We start from the raw sequence: 18,581 nt of genomic DNA on the forward strand, positions 1-18,581 counted from the left end.
GCTTCTTCCAAGCTCAAGATCAGAGCATCCCAACAGGTAGGAAGTCAAGGAAGGGTACCAGGAGACCTGCATGGTTAAACAGGGAACTGCTGGGCAAACTCAAGTGGAAGAAGAGGGTGTACAGATCATGGAAGGAGGGGCTGGCCACTTGGGAGGAATATAAGTCTGTTGTCAGAGGATGTAGGGAGGCAACTAGGAAAGCTAAGGCCTCCTTGGAACTAAACCTTGCAAGAGAGGTCAAGGACAACAGAAAGGGCTTCTTCAAATACATTGCAGGTAAAGCCAACACTAGAGGCAATGTAGGCCCACTGATGAATGAGGTGGGGGCCCTGGAGACAGGGGATAAAAAGAAGGCAGAGTTACTGAATGCCTTCTTTGCCTCTGTCTATACTGTTGGAGGCTGTTCTGAGGAGCCCCGGACCCCTGAGGCCCCAGAAGAAGTCAGGATAGAGGAGGAATCTGTCTTGGTTGATGAGGGCTGGGTCAGGGACCAATTAAGCAATCTGGACGTCCATAAATCCATGGGCCCTGATGGGATGCACCCGCGGGTGCTGAGGGAGCTGGCGGAAGTCATTGCTAGGCCACTCTCCATCATCTTTGCTAAGTCATGGGCAATGGGAGAGGTGCCTGAGGACTGGAGGAAAGCGAATGTCACTCCAGTCTTCAAAAAGGGCAAGAAGGAGGACCCAGGTAACTATAGACCGGTCAGCCTCACCTCCATCCCCGGAAAGGTGATGGAACAACTTGTTCTTGATGCTGTCTCTAGGCACATCAAGGATAGGAGGATCATTAGGGGCACTCAGCATGGCTTCACCAAGGGGAAGTCATGCTTAACCAACTTGATAGCCTTTTACGAGGACATAACCCAGTGGATAGATGATGGTAAAGCTGTGGATGTGGTCTATCTCGATTTCAGTAAAGCGTTTGACACGGTCTCCCACAGCATCCTCGCAGCTAAACTGAGGAAGTGTGGTCTGGATGATCGGGTAGTGAGGTGGATTGTGAACTGGCTGAAGGAAAGAAGCCAGAGAGTGGTGGTCAATGGGACAGAGTCCAGTTAGAGGCCTGTGTCTAGCGGAGTCCCTCAAGGGTCAGTACTGGGACCAGTACTATTCAATATATTCATTAATGACTTGGATGAGGGAATAGAGTGCACTGTCAGCAAGTTCGCTGATGACACAAAACTGGGAGGAGTGGCTGACGCACCAGAAGGCTGCGCAGCCATTCAGAGAGACCTACACAGGCTGGAGAGTTGGGCGGAGAGAAATTTAATGAAATATAACAAGGGCAAGTGTAGAGTCCTGCATCTGGGCAAGAGCAACCCCATGTACCAGTACAAGTTGGGGGCAGACCTGTTGGAGAGCAGCGTAGGGGAAAGGGAGCTGGGGGTCCTAGTGGACAGCAGGATGACCATGAGCCAGCAGTGTGCCCTTGTGGCCAAGAAGGCCAATGGTATCGTGGGGTGTATTAGAAGGGATGTGGTTAGCAGGTCAAGAGAGGTTCTCCTCCCCCTCTACTCTGCCCTGGTGAGGCTACATCTGGAATATTGTGTCCAGTTCTGGGCCCCTCAGTTCAAGAAGGACAGGGAACTGCTAGAGAGAGTCCAGCGCAGAGCCACGAAGATGATTAAGGGAGTGGAACATCTCCCTTCTGAGGAGAGGCTGAGGGAGCTGGGTCTCTTTAGCTTAGAGAAGAGGAGACTGAGGGGTGATCTCATTAATGTTTATAAATATGTAAAGGGCAAGTGTCATGAGGATGGAGCCAGGCTCTTCTCAGTGACATCCCTTGACAGGACAAGGGGCAATGGGTGCAAGCTGGAACACAGGAGGTTCCACTTAAATATGAGGAAAAACTTCTTTACGGTGAGGGTGACCGAACACTGGAACAGGCTGCCCAGAGAGGTTGTGGAGTCTCGTTCTCTGAAGACATTCAAAATCCGCCTGGACGTGTTCCTGTGTGATATGGTCTAGGCAATCCTGCTCCGGCAGGGGGTTTGGACTAGATGATCTTTCGAGGTCCCTTCCAATCCCTAACATTCTGTCATTCTGTGATTCATGCTACATAAAATAAAGGTGAGAAGTCATAGCTTAATAGCACATTATTCACATGTATAATTATGCAGCTGGTGCAAGCAGTTGTTTAAGTTATTCTAATGAAGGCCCTACAACTGTACTTCCCATCTTCTGTGCCCTCCCAAATGCTTTTTCTTTTGTGTATAGATTATACATAAAAGTCTTTTCCTTTTTTTTATTCAGTGTATCAAACACACTTTGAAATGCTAATTATTCCATTTACTTTCATTAAAATTCAAATTGCTGAGTGAAGATGTGGATAAGGGTCGCCGAATAATCAATCTGAAGTGAAGATATTGCTTCAATTATGCCTCTGTCTTTTAACAAGGAAATCAGGACTCTCTGATCATTGCTGATGGTAGTGTAGAGCAGTGGTCTGATTGTAGCTTGTTTTTAATAGGCTGTTTCTAACTCTATTTTGTATCCCTCTGACCACAAGAAAACACTGGTAATTAATTAGAAGATATAAATGGAAAAGAGTAACCTTTATTTCCTCTGAAGTGCCAGTTAGAAAGAAGGGGGTGAATCGGAGCGAGTCGTGTAGCATCATGAATAACATTTGTTGTACGTCTTTTACGCTCCAGTGGGGAGAGTGGGAGATGAATAATTTCCCAATTAGTTTTCATTACCTAACCAAAAATATTGCCTTCTATTAACATTCTTTGCATAAAGTAAGTAGCTAAGGGTTGGCTTCTTTGTTAAGTTTTTATATGTGTGTGCTGCATGTACATACATAGCGTGTGTATATATGTGCACATACTGTTTTGTGTGTGTGTGTACGTGCACACACGTGTATGAATATTTCACAGTCTACTTGTGTACATTTTTGCTGTTCACCTTTGTATGTATTAGGGAGCCTGCAAAAAGACAATTTGCTTTCTAGTAAATAATAAGTTCATTGATGTAAAACGTTTTGTTATAGATACTAGCGATTGCACTGGTTATTTAAGTTTATTCTGCTTTCATGAACCACTAAACCACACAGAATAAATATAAACAGACTAGACACTTGTCTGGGAGCCAGGCAGTAACTTCTGTTGGTCTTCCCCCACCAGACAGAAGTAAATTTTCTATTTTGTTTGTTGCTGTCTCAGTTTGTATCTTCGAGTCAATTGAAATTCTATTGCCTGAAATTTTCATAATATCTGAATTTTGATTTTGTGCATTAAAATGGGACAGCGCTCACCTCCCTCACAAGACTGATTTTTACCTTGCTCTACTACCTTTTTTCACTCTTCTGTTTTTTGTTGACTTAGGAAGTTCTGTGTGGCCCTCTCTTTAGTTTTGGAGAAACAGGAGCAACACAGACTGAAAATTTTGTGTTGATCAGGTTTAAAGAGAAGTAATCTAATCCAATCTTTAAGAGATTTATTAAAAATATGGAATAAATAGGATAGCAAGTTATCAAAAAAGCTTGAGTCTAGTTGCATGAATAGCCACAATAATGTTATGCCTGCACTTAGAGAGATTTAAAGCCTGCAAGTGTAGCATGGGACTGAAAAAGGCTTGTCATACTTTGCAAAGTGAATACCAATAAAAATAAAACACAGAATGTAATTAGAAATCATGGCTTTTCTATATATCTACTTACGTTGTCTTAATTTGCTGTTTGGTATGTTTGACAGAGCTCATGTTCTTTTAACCCTGTGATATTTTAAAAGCTTCTGAAGTTTGTTTGCTCTTTACAGTTTTAAAAAATGTACCTTAACTTAGTTACCCATTGAGCTGTGTATCAGATGAAGACAGAAGCAGTATTTGAGTTTTTGAAATACAACTGTAGCTTAAGCTTCTGTGTGCTTTGGGGGGCCTATTCAGTTTACTTCACTCATGCTAAACCCCTTTGTTTTGAACGGAGGAACCCTGGGTTTGAGTTTAAAATGGATTTTGCCAGAATGGAGGATGGCACAAGAAAAGAATCGAACAGGCACAAATCATGTCTCTCTTTGTGTTTCTTGTGTGTATATTTTTGTATGAATGTGCTCTGATGTAATGGAATCTGATGAAGCACCTTTTAACTTTGCAATATTATTCTGTCTTCATTGGTAAATGAACCAAATCACTGATCCGTGCAGTTTAAATGCAAAATACTGAAGTGAGCCTGGAACACGGAGAGACTGCTTGTTCTCCTGACAATAAACTAGTTGTGTTTAATGGAATGAAACACAGTTATAATGACTTTTTTCACAGGTCATGTTCAGTTTAAAACTGTTGACGGGCTGAAACAAGTTAAATATCATCTGTCTTCTTTGGGAGAGATGCAGGGAGAAAAATTAAACCAAAACTGGGTATCATAAGCATGCTGCAGGAGGACTGTAAATCTGCAGGCATCCAGACTCTGCATCTGGTATTTGCCGTGGACGATATGGTACAGCATTCTTGCTCAGAGCAATTTGTAGTGTACATCCAGAGCTACTGTCCGGGTTGGGTGTATCAGGATGAGGAGTGTGATGTATCCAGTCAATCTTGTCATGTGTCACAGCTGCCGTGTTTTTAAATTAGAATCTTCAAGATCACACTGTTGGAGCAACACACAAATTGTAGCCTTAAATCAGTAATATGATCTAATTAGGAATGATGTTTTCATTTCCTGTATTATTAAATTGAGTTGTCTAACTACCTTAAAATGGTTTTGGTTGTTGTTTTTTTTTTTTTTTAATCCATTATACTATATAATCGGAACATGGTGTGTGAATGGGGTTACGTTTTAATAGGGGAACCGGGGAATTGTAACTTTATAAGAATTTTATCAGTCTTCCCCCCTCCCCCTCCCCGTTTAAAATAGTTTTCAACTAGAGTTGGTTAGGAAGGCAGAAATGTGGAGGCTACTGCTTGTGTGCCTGTTTATCACAGAGAGAGAGATAAATATACCAAAAACTTAAGAACAGGTATGTGATGGTGTTCAAAGAAAATGCGGTTTAGCACAAGAAATGCTGAACCTCAAGTTTTAGCAGTGACATTTTAATGATAGGAAGTCTGCAAAATTATTTGCCATCAATTGTGAAGGCAATAACAAGCCTTGGTGGTTTTTCACACCCTCTGTGTTAAGTGCTTTCAGAGTGACAGCGTAAACTGTGTTGGAGAACTCCAAGGAAGTAAAACTGATTAAAATGTTCGTGCTTGAATGGTGCTGATGGAATAGTTCATTTGGACTTTCTCTACCTCCTGCAGCTCAAGCTGAAATATTAAAATTCAGTGGATTTAAATCTCTCTCCCCTCAGCTCAGGAAAAAAACATTACATTTTAATAGGTTTTAAACTCATAATTCATTGGTTTGGAGCAGCACTATTAAATCTATTTAAATATTACTTGTATTACTAAGGAAATGATTTAAATGATTTTTCCTTTACCATTCTATACATCTGAGTGAAAAAAAAAGGCTTTGGTTTAATTTTTAAGCATTTTGTTTTATTATGTCACTTTTATTATCTTCTTTAAAAATAAGCAAATGGCAGTTACTGGAAGAAGGGACTCCTGTATTGTCACATATAATCATCAAGCTATAAAGTTCCTTCTTTAATACACTGCTTGTCACAATTTCTACCCTGTGTATGAGGCTGAGGCGCTGGTTTGACCCATCTTGAAAGGTGTGTAATTTTTGGTTGCTTTCAAGTGAGTAGTCCATTTTACAGCTGCGGAGAGCAGCACCTGTTTAAAAAATAACAGTACGCCATTGCAGGCGTGGAAGCCTTTGAAAGTGGTATGGTGCAGATAAGCGCACTCAAGTTGTAATAAAATCTGGACATCGGCGCATGCTGTTGTCGCCATGGTGCCGGCGGTCCAGGGCTCCTGCCGCCAAATACCGAGGCACTTTGTTGCATTGGTGCTTCGCGTCCAGAGGCATCTCCCACTCCTCGCGGAGGCTGGGCTGCTTCTGCCTCTTGTGTGTGCTTGCACTGTGGGGAAGAACGAGGGGGTTTTGGATGAACCGATGCAGCTGAGGGGGAATGTTCTGATTCCACTTTGTGTGGCAAAGTTGCTCCTGGCAAGTGCTTGCATTCAGGAACAGGAGCTTCAGGGAGGATAGAGAAGGGCAGTAGAATGAGCAAGCGTGTTGTAGCACGGGGGCAACAGTCACTTGTCTCTCCGCCCGTTCTGTATTGCTTGTTCAAAGGCGTATTAAGCAGTGTTTGAAGCTTAAATGCTGTAAAACAAGTTGGCGACCTGCTGTATGTTGTACACAGGTTGTTACAGTGGGAAGGTGGCAGAGGAGATTGACTTAATGGGTATGTGCTTTGAGTTGCGTTATTTGTGTACCCTAAAGAAATGTTGAAATTCATTCCTCCCTGTTTAATTACTTTTGTTTGCTGTTTGTATATTGCGGATGTGTGATGGTATGGTCCAGCAGATTTTTTTGACTATGCCTAGTGCCTGAAATTGAATTGTAGAAGAAATTGTAGATACAGAAGGCTTTTGGGTGAGCACTTTTGGTTTTGAATTATTCATCTGAAGTCTGGCTAGGTTAAAGACGCCTTGTTTTTTTGGGGAAAAGAGGTGTTTTGTAGGGATTTTTCTTCTCCTCAGGTGCCAGCTTCAGAGAGCACCTTGCAGGTGAGGCCTAATTTAAATAAATCTCTTCCATGTGCAGCATTATCCTGATTTAAAGAAGCTGAAAATGAGGCACAGGATCTTCTTAGGGATTTTTGAGGGAATTAATTAGAATGTAAATAATTCCAGGTTCCATATTTACTGAAAAAAAAAAATGCCAAGGGTAGATTTTAAATACTGTTGCTACACTTGGAATGGGCTGCTACCATTTTCCTCTTTTCCTCCTATTTTCAGTAGCTGTGGTAGCTACTGAATTTATATTGGTCTATCGCTATATGAGCAGTCAGTAACATTGCAGTGTGAAGTGCAGACCATGTACTGTACCTCGCTGCCCATATGCTGATGCCAGAGGCCCTGCTCGTTATGCTTAAGTAAGTGCATATGACATAAGTGTTACGGCTCACATACTGTATCTGATCAGGCAGGAGAGATTACTTCTGTCTCCATGTTTCTCAAGGTTTTCCAAACCATGGCACCAAAGTCATGTGACCACTGTATCTTTTTTTTTGAAATAGGATTAATCAGTGCAGACATGTGGAGACCTACAGAGAATTTTCTTCATGTTCTACAGCATGAACATATGCAATATTTTATTTATGACTTGTTTTTGTACGCTTTCACTTCGCACACAGTAGAAAGGAGAAAACACTGTTGCCAAGGTCTGTACCCCAGGGTGTGGAAGCTGTCTCCAACCAAATACAGATTTGCCAAACTCCATCAGACTCTTGGTCCATGATGTGCTATATATTACCTTGAGTGATGGTCTTACACTGGTGCTTTTGAGAAGAAGAAAAAGTGTATAAAAGATCTGTTTGGTTTTAAAGTATTGTGAAGGCAGGGGTTTCCCAAAAATACTTCATTGCAAAATCAGTAATGTTTATGTACTCAGTGGAGATGCAGCCCATTTAAATATGTACCCTTACTGTACAGTATAGCCTAAAGACAGTTGTTATTATGTCATGGTTCCATACCACAGAGTTCTGATAGCACCCCTAAACAGAGTTGTAATTTGTCATCTAGGCTTCTTCCCAACCACACTTTGTAGGCTGTTGCTTACAGCTATGAATGAGGACCAGGGCTCCATACAGTGGATGAGTTAAGTGTTTCCTTTTCTTCAGGTATACGGGTAGTTCTTTTGGTGTCTTCATTCTTAAATGTAGGCTAAAGCTTAACTGGGATGGACACTAAAGTACTGCATGAGGAAAATATTTCCACATATTAAGTTCATCCATGAAGAAGGAATTTAAGAGGTCTGAAATCTTTTAAGTTGTCTGATACTTCAGAATGTTTGACTTCTGTTAGTGAGACAGTTCCTTGCTTATTGTTTGGTGAACTTTTCACAGGCACTCCCTTAACATACGAATGTACCATAAGCACTGGTGAACTTACTCCAGTAATGTTTCTGAAACAAGGGAGTGCTGCTTTCCCTGTGCTGCCTTTGGAAGAGGCTGAGACAAAGAGAACAAGTGGTTCTTCCAGTCGTGGAGCTGTGACTTAAATCCAGGTGATCTGATCCTTGTCAAGACCTTCCTTTATCAAAGCTGCTGTAACTGGGAAACTGAACTAAAGCAAAAGAAATCACTTCAAGTTTCAGTTGTTTGACTAATGGGCACTACATTAAAGAGACAGAACACTACATTTCTCAATGAAATTTCCTTGGAGAGAGATGATGGTATCCAGGTGTCCTAATACCTGTTGTGCAGAGGCTGCTCACCACTGAGGAGAGCAGGCATTACAGTGCTCTGCACGGGACCAGACTGAAACGGAAATGGCAGTCTCTAAAGATGCAGAATGGGCTGGGAAGAATGGATCAATACAAGCAACCCAGGTTTTTATCCCAGGCAAAGACAATTTGCTGAAATCCGACACTGTGTGTTTGTGTGTTGTAAGCATGATGAAACATAGTGTTAGCACTTACAGAGTTGTGGAGGCTGTGGTTCTCAGTAATTGCTATCCAGAAATTTGACTTGCTAAGCATTGACTTTAAAAGATGCATTAAAGAAATGTATGTGTGAGATGCATAACATGTGTCTCTTTATGCTAAAACTACATGGCTCTTAGACTATGCCTCGTGAGGAAGCTTAGAAGTGAATTATAGTTGCCACATTAAAAGCTTTGGTGATAGAATTGCTTACAGATTTAGCAACTCGAGCCTCTCTGTGACCACTGGCATTACTGAGCTTTTCTTCTAGCTTTTATTGTTTGATTTATTATGCATCTCAGATGGTACTTTAACTTTTCAGTCATGTTTATGTAGCCCAGGGTTTCAGAAACTTTTTCATGTGAGGACCCTAGAAGAAGATTATTTAGAACTCTTCTGGGAAAAAGCATAGACATCACTCTCATTTTATAGTTCTAAAGAAAAGGACTAAGATTCACAAGGTCACAACAGGGGCACCGTTTTCCTATTGTCGGTCCAGAGGAGAGAAAATCTCTTCTCAGTGTCTGCGGGTAAGACATGAGTGGAACACTTGGTAAATGAGGTACTTCAACCAGTGTACACTACCTATCCAGAGCTGATTTTTGCCATCTGTTCATCTGTAACAGAAGACACCCAGTTGCTCAGTTGCTGCCATCGTTACTCTTTTTTCTGCATTGGTCTTTGTGAAAATGTTTTGATGTGGAGGTTTGGTATGTGTCGCACATTTCACGCCACTGGCGCTCCGTATGGTAAGACCTTGAAGTTACTTGCATTTGGTGCTTTCTGACTTCTCTTGTAGGTGATGTCAATTTTCTTTTCCTTAGCTAGCAACTGATGGGGGAGAAGGAAGGAGAAGCGAGCTTAAGTGGCATGATTTATGCAACAGTTTCTGCCCTTGATTAAATGGTAATAGAAAGTGATTCTGAAGAGCCTAATTTTTCCTCCCTCTGCCCCCAGTGTGAAATTGAGATGGAGAGGAGTCCTGCAAGCAGAAGAAGGAACTACCGAACTCCAGGATTCTGGGGGAAGGTGCACTTGGCCTTTTGCAGGGGACCAGCTTTTTCCTTTATTAAAATGCTGGTCTTTTTTACCACAATTCTTTTATTTCCTAGTGGGTTGTATTCATTTTTTTTGTTACTTTTGCCCTCTGTCTACACTGTTTCACTGAGTGAAAAATAGTCATAAGGGGGGAAGGGAGGACAAATGGTGAAACATGTATCCTGACAGATGTTGCGATATATACGATTAAGAACGGAAATGTGCTCTGCATATATTGCCTTTCATCCTACAATATGACTCGAGAGATGACTTTTTGTTCCTAGATCACTTAAAAGATCTTTGAGGCAATTTGTACAGATATGATTCTGCTAGTTTCTTTGTTATTTATGTAGGAGTTCTAAATGCTCCCCTTCTGATTAATGGCAGCTATTGATTTTTTCCTTCCCCCCATAATTTCTCAGTGGAGCGTACTTTCCTCCTGTAGAATCAGCATCCTCAAAGGCAGAAATTACTGATTCTCAGAGAGCAAGAAGCTTGGCATTTGTTTTTTTTTGTTTTGTTTTGTTTTAATTATTATTATTATTGGTCTCCTCCTTATTCTTTCTCCTTTTTTATTGTTTTTCATTCTTTTTCCTAGATTTTGTCTAACCTGTGCATTCATTCCCCTTTGTGAACAGAAACAATGTGTTTTCCAGTAGATGAGCTCCGCAGGAGTGTTTAGAGTTCCCACCAGTCTCTGATACCTTTCTTTCACACTGGGCACGTTCATTTGCACAATGATCATTCTCCCTTAAAAGAGTAAGGGTAGTAGGTTTCTCTGCCCTACATCTGTACCATGGTCTCCTTATGGCAAACCAATCATATGATATATATGCATATAGCTCCAGGACCATTTCACTGGAGGAGCTGCTGTGTGAAACTCTTTGTAGGCTGTTTTGCTGTGTTGTATCTTAACATCAGAAAAACCTTTTTTGTAATGGTATGCCAGCAGAGAGAGAACGGTACAAAGGAAGTACAAACAGTGCACATCATGTTAGGGGTGCGAACAGGCATGATAGATAAAAATTCATATCATCCTAAGCACACTCATAACTGTGTGTGCCAAAGGACTTCCTTTTCTTGCTGGTCTTTAAACCATTGGCACTGTTACTGTGTACTCTCGAGCCATTGTTTTTATGTCTTTATTTCCACTTCATCTTGGTTACTGTTTTATCTGTGTGCTATCTTACTAATGATTCACTCTGAGCAATCAATCACTTCAACTAACAAATTTCAGACAAGCAATGAAGCTATTTTATCCAGATTTTCTGAGGTCCCCTCCCAGCAGTATGGCAGGTATGGGTAGTGCACGCTATGTATAGATCTATATCTTTTTGAGGCATTAGTTTGTTAACATTAAAAATGTCTTCAGGTTAGAGGAGTATGTTCAGGTTGTTTGGATAATGGCTGTGAGCTTTCAGGGTCTGTAAGAGGAAAAGTGGTAGATTACTGCGACACAGAGCTGCTTGGAAAGTATCCAGTAAAAACTTGAACATTTTCCAGGAAAATAGGCTTTGAATGTGCTGACTATAACAAGAGAGCATTAGAAGCTAATTTGTTAGTGGGTTTATTATTACGTTTCACTTTAAATTTGATCTCTTAAGATGTATTGGGAAAAGAATTAAGCTAAGCATCAATATTTAGAATTGCAGTTGTAAAAACCAGTGATACTCAGATAAGAACCTTTTGCAAAACCTTTTTACCCGTTTGTTTAGACGTGGCTTTGGAGTTATTTTACCCCTTACTGTAGACTGCCTAGAAGAATATACAGAAAATTTAAAAAAGCCAAGACAGATTAGTAGCAACCAGATGTTATCTTTATTTGACATGTGTTAATATGTCTTGAAAGGTTTACTTCAGCTTTTACTACTGAGCTGATTCAAATGATCATCTTCCTAAACTTATTACCAAAAAGGATGCAGTCTTCTTTTTTGTCTTCTTTCTGATTGCTGGGTTTACCCTTGCTCTTATATTTTTGTGTGTTGGATGTTTCTTAAAAACATTGCGGTCTATTTTGCAATTCTGTAGGGCATATTTCTTGGTAGCTATCTGTTGCTGTTTTTATTTTTAAATAGTTCTGGAAAATTTACAGCATAATAAAGCCTGGTGTACTGCCTTTGCAAGTTTTCGCCTATTCTGCATTGGTGCTGAAAACGTATGCTTGACTTTACACATACTGTAGTCAACTGTGATGGAATTGTCTGAAGTTAACCACATGCTAAGCGTTCATAAATAACATGACTATGGATAACAAATTAAAGAGAAGATGGAGGAGTGGGAAGTGAAAGCCTTACAGCAACATCAAAAAAATTACGTGGTTGCTCAGTTGGCTCATTTTCAGGTTTTCCTTGCAAGTTTTTAAATTGTGTCAGATTTTATGATCTAAATTCATGGTATAGGCAGAAACAAAAGTACACTTTCTTCCATAGTGGAATATTTCTGCCCCTTTACTCCACTCTTGTGAGACCCCACCTGGAGTATTGCGTTCAGCTCTGGGGCCCCCAACAGAAGAAGGACATGGAGCTGTTGGAGCAAGTCCAGAGGAGGGCCACGAAGATGATGAGAGGGCTGGAGCACCTCTCCTATGAAGAGAGGCTGAGAGAGTTGGGGCTGTTCAGCCTGGAGAAGAGAATGCTCAAGGGAGACCTCATAGCAGCCTTCCAATACCTGAAGGGGGCCTACAGGAAAGCAGGAGATGGGCTTTTTACAAGGGCAAGTAGTGACAGGACGAGGAGGAATGGTTTTAACCTGAAAGAGGGTAGATTTGGATTAGACATTAGGAAGAAATTCTTTACTGTGAGGGTAGTGAGACACTGGAACAGGTTGCCCAGAGAAGCTGTGGATGCCCCCTTCCTGAAAGCGTTCAAGGCCAGGTTGGATGGGTCTTTGAGCAACCTGGTCTATGGAAAGGTGTCCCTGCCTGTGGCAGGGGGGTTGGAACAAGATGATCTTTAAGGTCCCTTACAACCCAAACCATTCTATGATTCTATGATTTCTGTATGGAGAGAGTATCTGTCAGTTGTCTTACTACTCCATATCTTTGGCTTTTTGATGATTAGAGGAAACCACCTTTTTTTACCACTTTGTAGCACTAACCAGATGCCCAGGGTTAAGGAATTGCCCATGTTTTTATAACTTTCCCTGTAACCAAGCAGCTGTGTACAAGCCACCTGGGAAGCTGATGCTCACCAGTGACACCCATGAGCAGTGGAAAAGCAAAACCAAGCTGTGAATGTCATGGGCATTTGAACATAGTACTAGATTTCAAAGGACTGGAAATAGCATTTAGAGATAAGCTGTCACTTTGCCTTACGTTCTTGAGTACATCTGTTAGCAAACAGTGCTTAATTATGTGATCATGTACTTTTTTTCTTTTTACTCTTTTATAGTCCGAGAGGAAAAGCCTGCCGAGTGTTCCACTTTAATTCTTGTCATTTCTGTTTTCGGACCAGTGCCTCACTTTTGCTATACAACGTTGCTCATCATGTTGGAGGAGCTCATAGTCCTTTCCTGTGCCAATGCAGTCCTAGTCCACGATTCTCTTCCTGTTGTTAAACTTATTGCCCCACCCCAGTCTAACAACACGCCCAGTGTTATCCGTGTCTGTGTGGCACAGGCATGTAGGGCTATACTGGAATTATGTGTGTTAGCTTAGATTTATTTAACAGTCTAGTTTTCATACCAAAGTGTTTTCTTTGTGCCATTACAATGTGACTAAATTGCACCACATTTCTGCTGTATCAGTGACTTTTGTGACACTAGGGGCCATGTTCTTTCCAGATTTCACATTCCATCATTTTCCATGGAAGAGCTTGGTCTCTTTGGAAAAGTTCTACACAGCAGGAAGGCTGTGGGTTCTTTTTTTTTTTTTTCCCCCCCTACTCTCTATGGTTATTTTCAGAGCTCCCTGAAATTCAGCTTGCAGTGAAAACACGTTGGTTCTTGGCCAAGAGGGATTGGGCCAGCCATGCTGTTCTGGGTGATCTCAAGCCGCTAGGCACTGAGGTGTCATTACCCATACTACTCTTAATGCCCATATTATGTCTGGGAGGCATTAATGATGTTTGATACATCCAAGGTGCAGTCTGTGCCTGCTGCTTTGCTGAGCTATGTCAAGAGGTTCCCAACAAAGAGCAGTAAAAAAGGGGATTACATTCGCAGTGCAGTTTTCTTCAAGCTCTTTGGAAACCATGCTGTATCCACAGAGGAGGTCATATAATGCAAACTGGGTAGGTCAGTAGGCAGATCTGTACGGATTGTGTAGTGTTGTGCAAGGAGTGTCCCTTACCTGGTACACTTTGGTGAAATAGTTAACAAGGGGAAGGCTCTGTCACTGTTGATATTCTCAGGCTTTTCTCAAAGCCTTTTCTTCAAGCCACTGGCAGATTCAGGCAGGCATCTTCTTGCAGTGGTTCACAGCACGTTCTTGAAAAGGAATGGGAAATTCCTTGTTTAAAATGAGACTCCAGAACACAGATTATTTTGTCCATTCCTTTTCTTTCTCTCACTCTCCTCCTCTCTCCCTAAATCAGGCATGCCATATTGTTCCCTTGTTGTAAGGCAGCCCCATTCAAACCCTGAAGCTAAACAATACACTCTTGGCTCTTGCTTCATTTTGTTGTAGTTAATTTAAAATTCTGAGAAACGAAGCATCCTTCCATAAGAGCATCAAGCAAGCAAAATGTGTTTGATACTTTCTACAAGAAGGAGCACCTGCTGGAATGACCGGGGTTCACAAGCAGAGAAAGGATTGAGCCTTCCCACTTCTACCTGGAAGAATCTTCTTTCTGGTTTTCTCTTTTTCGTGCGTTTCTCCCTCGCTGTTTTTTTGTATTTTTAAATTTTTTTCCCTCACCTTCCTTTTGGATCGTTCCCCTCCTTCCACTGGCATTGATCTGGGTCGGATGACATGTGCGTGCTGCTGACAGTCTGATTCCACCACCTGGGTTGTATTTCCAAGAGTCAGAGAAGGATCTGTGCTTTCACAGGGGGGTGTTGAGGCAGGCAAGTGGGCAGTGCGCTGCACGAGTTACCTAGCATGCTGTGTGTGACCTGCAGTCTTTTAACTTTCAGCTCACCCTTATGTAAAGATGCATGCTAAGGAGGGGAGGGGAAAATCAAGTGAAGAGCATATTGTCTGTTGATTGATTGAAGAGCTGTGTTGTGAGGTGGGAAGTTCAAATGAAAAGCAAAAGTAGGACTTGAATCTTCACAATTAGGAGTTTAAAATTGAATGTTTTTATGCAAAGCGAGTTAAGTTTTTATTTCTTCTTCTTCCAAAGTCCTGTATACAGACATGCAGGGTGGAGAGAGCAATCCAAGAGGACTTCTGATTCGATTTACCCTGAGTCCTGAGCAGTGACTGCTTGAAAACAAAAAGGAAATTTCAGAGCTAATCTAGTTACTGTATGAACAGAAATTAGTTGGATGCTTAGTGGGCAAGCCTTAGACTTGAACAGACCTCTCTTGGGATGTATTTAATGTGACTTTTTCACCTGTTTGGTTTTTTTTTTTTTTTTGTTTTTGTTTTTTTAGCCCCTATCTGCCCATTGAGTAGCAACAAACAATCTTATTACCTCACAATGGTTAGTATAACACAGAGCTTGATGCAGCCCTGGTTGAGGTCAAGCACTCCAATTCAAACCTCTCAAGGGCTTTCTCTATGTGTTGCCAGTGTACTGGTAAAAATGACTTTAAACTCTTGTCAGCGCAGTTGCTGGTGCATGCATCACAGTCCCACTCAAATAAACCTGTCACAAGTACAAGGGCAGGCCTCTAGCTTTTCATTCGAGCATCACTAAACGTGCACAGAGTGCCCAATTATTTCAGCATTATTGAGCAAGCCTACAGGAGGACCCAAGCCTTGCTACATTAGATTTTCTTTAGTAATTTGCTCAAGTACCGCTGAGGACACTTAAAGGGCTTAAAACAGTGGCTGCAACCAGTTTCCTTTTCTGGATTGTTAATTCAGGTTTTCTCTTTCAAATTAACTCTCACTGCATGCTGTGCAGTAGCGCTGGGAGAACTGTTTAACACTAATTTTCTCAATTTTCAGGCTTTTTTTTTTTTTTTTGCATTATATAACTGCTTTTATAGTTACATATGTTTTGATCAGACTTGCATGTGGTACGTTTCTGCTAGAAAGAGCGAAATGTAATACCTCTGTCAGAGAAATAAAAATGTCACCAAAACTGTAAAATTCCTTTCCTTTATTCTTTTTTTTTATTTTTTTTGTTGTTCTTTTAATTCAGCCTGAAGTTTACCGATTGTATTGTGTCCAAATATATGGACATTTTTAAAATGCCAAGATGTTTGTGAGAGTTGATACCTGGATCGATCAGTTGCATGGTTGATCTGATCAATCACGTTTGATGTACAGGATCAATCGGACAACCCCCGGCTCCCTGAACAAATTCAATATCTGTGTTTCGTTTTTCACAGCAGCAACAACTCCAGGCACAGCATTTGTCACATGGACATGGTCTTCCCGTGCCACTCACTCCGCACCCCTCGGGCTTGCAGCCTCCAGCCATACCACCCATTGGCAGCAGTGCTGGCCTCCTGGCACTGTCCAGTGCGCTGGGGGGGCAGTCCCACCTCCCAATTAAAGATGAGAAGAAGCACCATGATAACGATCACCAAAGAGGTAGGTGGTGCCAGATGAGTGTGAGTGTGTGGCTTCATTTTTTTGTCTTTTCTTCTTTCCTTTTTTTTTTTAAACTCTACTCTTTTTTTAAAAAAAAAGCCGGGGGGTGGGAAGGAATTTTCACAAGAATTCCTAGCTAATTGCTTCAGTATTTATTACCTAGCAGTAGCCAGAAATTGTGTTCAAATGCTAGAAATCTGATTTTATAAAACTGGCAGTACAGTATTAATAATTAACTGTACAGAAAAGTTAACATCTGTGCAATTTATTATTTAACAGACATCAGGATTCTTTCTTCCGAGTATGATAAATGTATAATTTTATGTAAACTAACTAGTACTTTTCTTTCTCTCTTCCCCCACCTCCTCATCTCCTGCCACTGCCTCCTCCCCTCCTTGTGCATGGGGGCTGCTCTGCACGCAGACAGAGACTCCATCAAGGTAGGACTCTGTTTAGTAGGTGTAAGGGGTGGCTCGAAAAAGCTGCACACTGCGTTTTTCTGAAGTATGGCTTAGAGTGATGGACAAAGTCACAATGTGAAACCAGGTTGTGATGCTCGTGTTGATTAGCAGAGCCCTGCATAAACTGTGTATCACACTTAGAAAGTGGCTAGTAGGGGGGCAGCTAGGATTGCAGGCGACGTGCTGTCCAGTGGGTTTGGTGGAACAGCATTGAGGCTGTTCCTGGGTACAAGGAGAGGGCTGCCTGGGGTCTCTGCCCAAGTTTATAAGAGAGAAAGAATTAGTCAATAGTTTGAAGTCATTTGGAGGCCGTAAACTGTAATTCTGATATATTCTAATAATGCAGTTACAGAAGGAGAGCTCTATCGCTCACAGGGAAGAAGTGGGGTGCTGCCCACTGTCCTTGCCGAAGCAGCTGGAGAGGAGCAAGCTGCTGTTTCCTACCCCGATGAAGGTGGTACTCACACTGAGAATCCTGCCTTCCTTTTCCAAAAGTTAATTTTCAGGCTGTGAATGACTCTGCAGCATACGTGTGTGCACCATCCTGTGCATGGTAGTGTTTATAAGTAGAGAAGTAATACATACCTTGCGGCTCGTGTAATTTTGAGCATTCAGTAATGCATACAACTGCAGTTCAGCGTATGTGCCTGGATGCTTGTCCATACTGGATAGCCACCAGAGTCTCTAGGAGGCTCCTGGGGTTTTAAAGCTGCAAGTGGGGAGGTACATCTTGGCCCTGCCTTCTCCTGGATCAGTCTGCTCTCCTCGCTGATGCTGGCAGCTTACCAGCTCGCAGCAGACCCAGTCATTGCCAGCTACGTAGTTACCTACCCAGCTCCAGGTAGCTGAATGTAGTTACAGAGTAGAGCCTGAGTGGCTTGCACAATTTTCAGGAGCATAAGATTAAGCCTTTTCAGGTGATGATGAGTGTGAAGTGAGAGATACGCTTCTCTTACAAAGGGCAAGACCTGTGCCCACCTTACTGAGCACTTAACGACCGATTTGGCAAGTTTTTAGTGGTGCTTTTTGTAGGAAGGTGTAATTTATTCTTGGGTTTGGCCAAGTGGCAGAAGAGGTGTTCACAGCACGAGTCCTGGGTGCATTAGACAAGATTACCAGAAGCTTGCCAGGCAGACGTTACTGGTGTGCCCTAGAAGGCATCTGGAGGAGCACAGTGCCGGCACAGGCTTTGCCCCCACCAGAGGCCCGTCCGGCTGGGGCTGCCGTGCGAGGGGCTATGCATTTGCTTCTCCGGCAGCTCCAGGTAGGGACGTGTCCTGCAGCCTTCCCCAGCACGCCCATTCTGCCACTGGCAACTCTGCCACATCCCAGCCAAGTGCAACTGAGCCGATGGTTGTCAGTTTTGCTGTTACCCACATGGCTCTCCATAACAACCAGGAGCTGACAGGCACTGTCAGTTTTTACTGTGAGGAGCAGAGGCACTGAAGCTGTCTATCTGCCAACACAGGACAACAGCGTCAGATTTCACTTCAGCTTCCTTGTCGTGAGGGCTAGAAACTGGGATTATTGCTTTATGTGGCAAGGCCAGGCGCAGATTAATGATGATTTCCCTAGAACACCCCCTGTTCGCTGTGAACAGATAGGTTTAGTCTATTTGCTTCCTTCCTGCACCCAAACAAGTAGGGCAGATATCTAAATGTGGGAATACAAACACACCTGGTTTCTTTAGCGAGTTTGCATACCTGTGCAGATGGAACCACGAGCGTTTCACTCAAGAAAGTGAATGAAGAGAACTGCTAGTATATGCCAATCGCTGTTTCTAATCAAAGTATGCTAGTTGTGTCTGTGATGTCTGTGGGATGTTAGGGTGTTTACACTGGCATGGGTATTACTGGGAATGTTTATACCAAAAAGGCTGATTTTGTCTGGGAATGATT

The 18,581-nt window shown here is 42.2% G+C and overlaps 1 protein-coding gene across 5 annotated transcripts in view; it reads left to right on the top strand.

Moving 5' to 3' along the window:
• The window catches only part of LOC137676901 (transducin-like enhancer protein 4), a 102,082-nt gene that overhangs the window by 41,577 nt on the left and 41,924 nt on the right, over window positions 1-18,581 (top strand). For 4 of the 5 annotated variants that reach the window (XM_068423997.1, XM_068424000.1, XM_068424001.1 and 1 more), the window contains 2 exons: window positions 16,018-16,222; window positions 16,646-16,662. In XM_068423997.1, the coding sequence (XP_068280098.1) occupies window positions 16,018-16,222; window positions 16,646-16,662 (222 nt within the window). The remainder of the gene's footprint in view (window positions 1-16,017; window positions 16,223-16,645; window positions 16,663-18,581) is intronic. The other variant, XM_068423998.1, reaches the window with a different exon arrangement.

Source organism: Nyctibius grandis, chromosome Z (genome assembly GCF_013368605.1).
Source record: "Nyctibius grandis isolate bNycGra1 chromosome Z, bNycGra1.pri, whole genome shotgun sequence".
In the NCBI taxonomy this organism is placed as follows: Eukaryota; Metazoa; Chordata; class Aves; order Nyctibiiformes; family Nyctibiidae; genus Nyctibius; species Nyctibius grandis.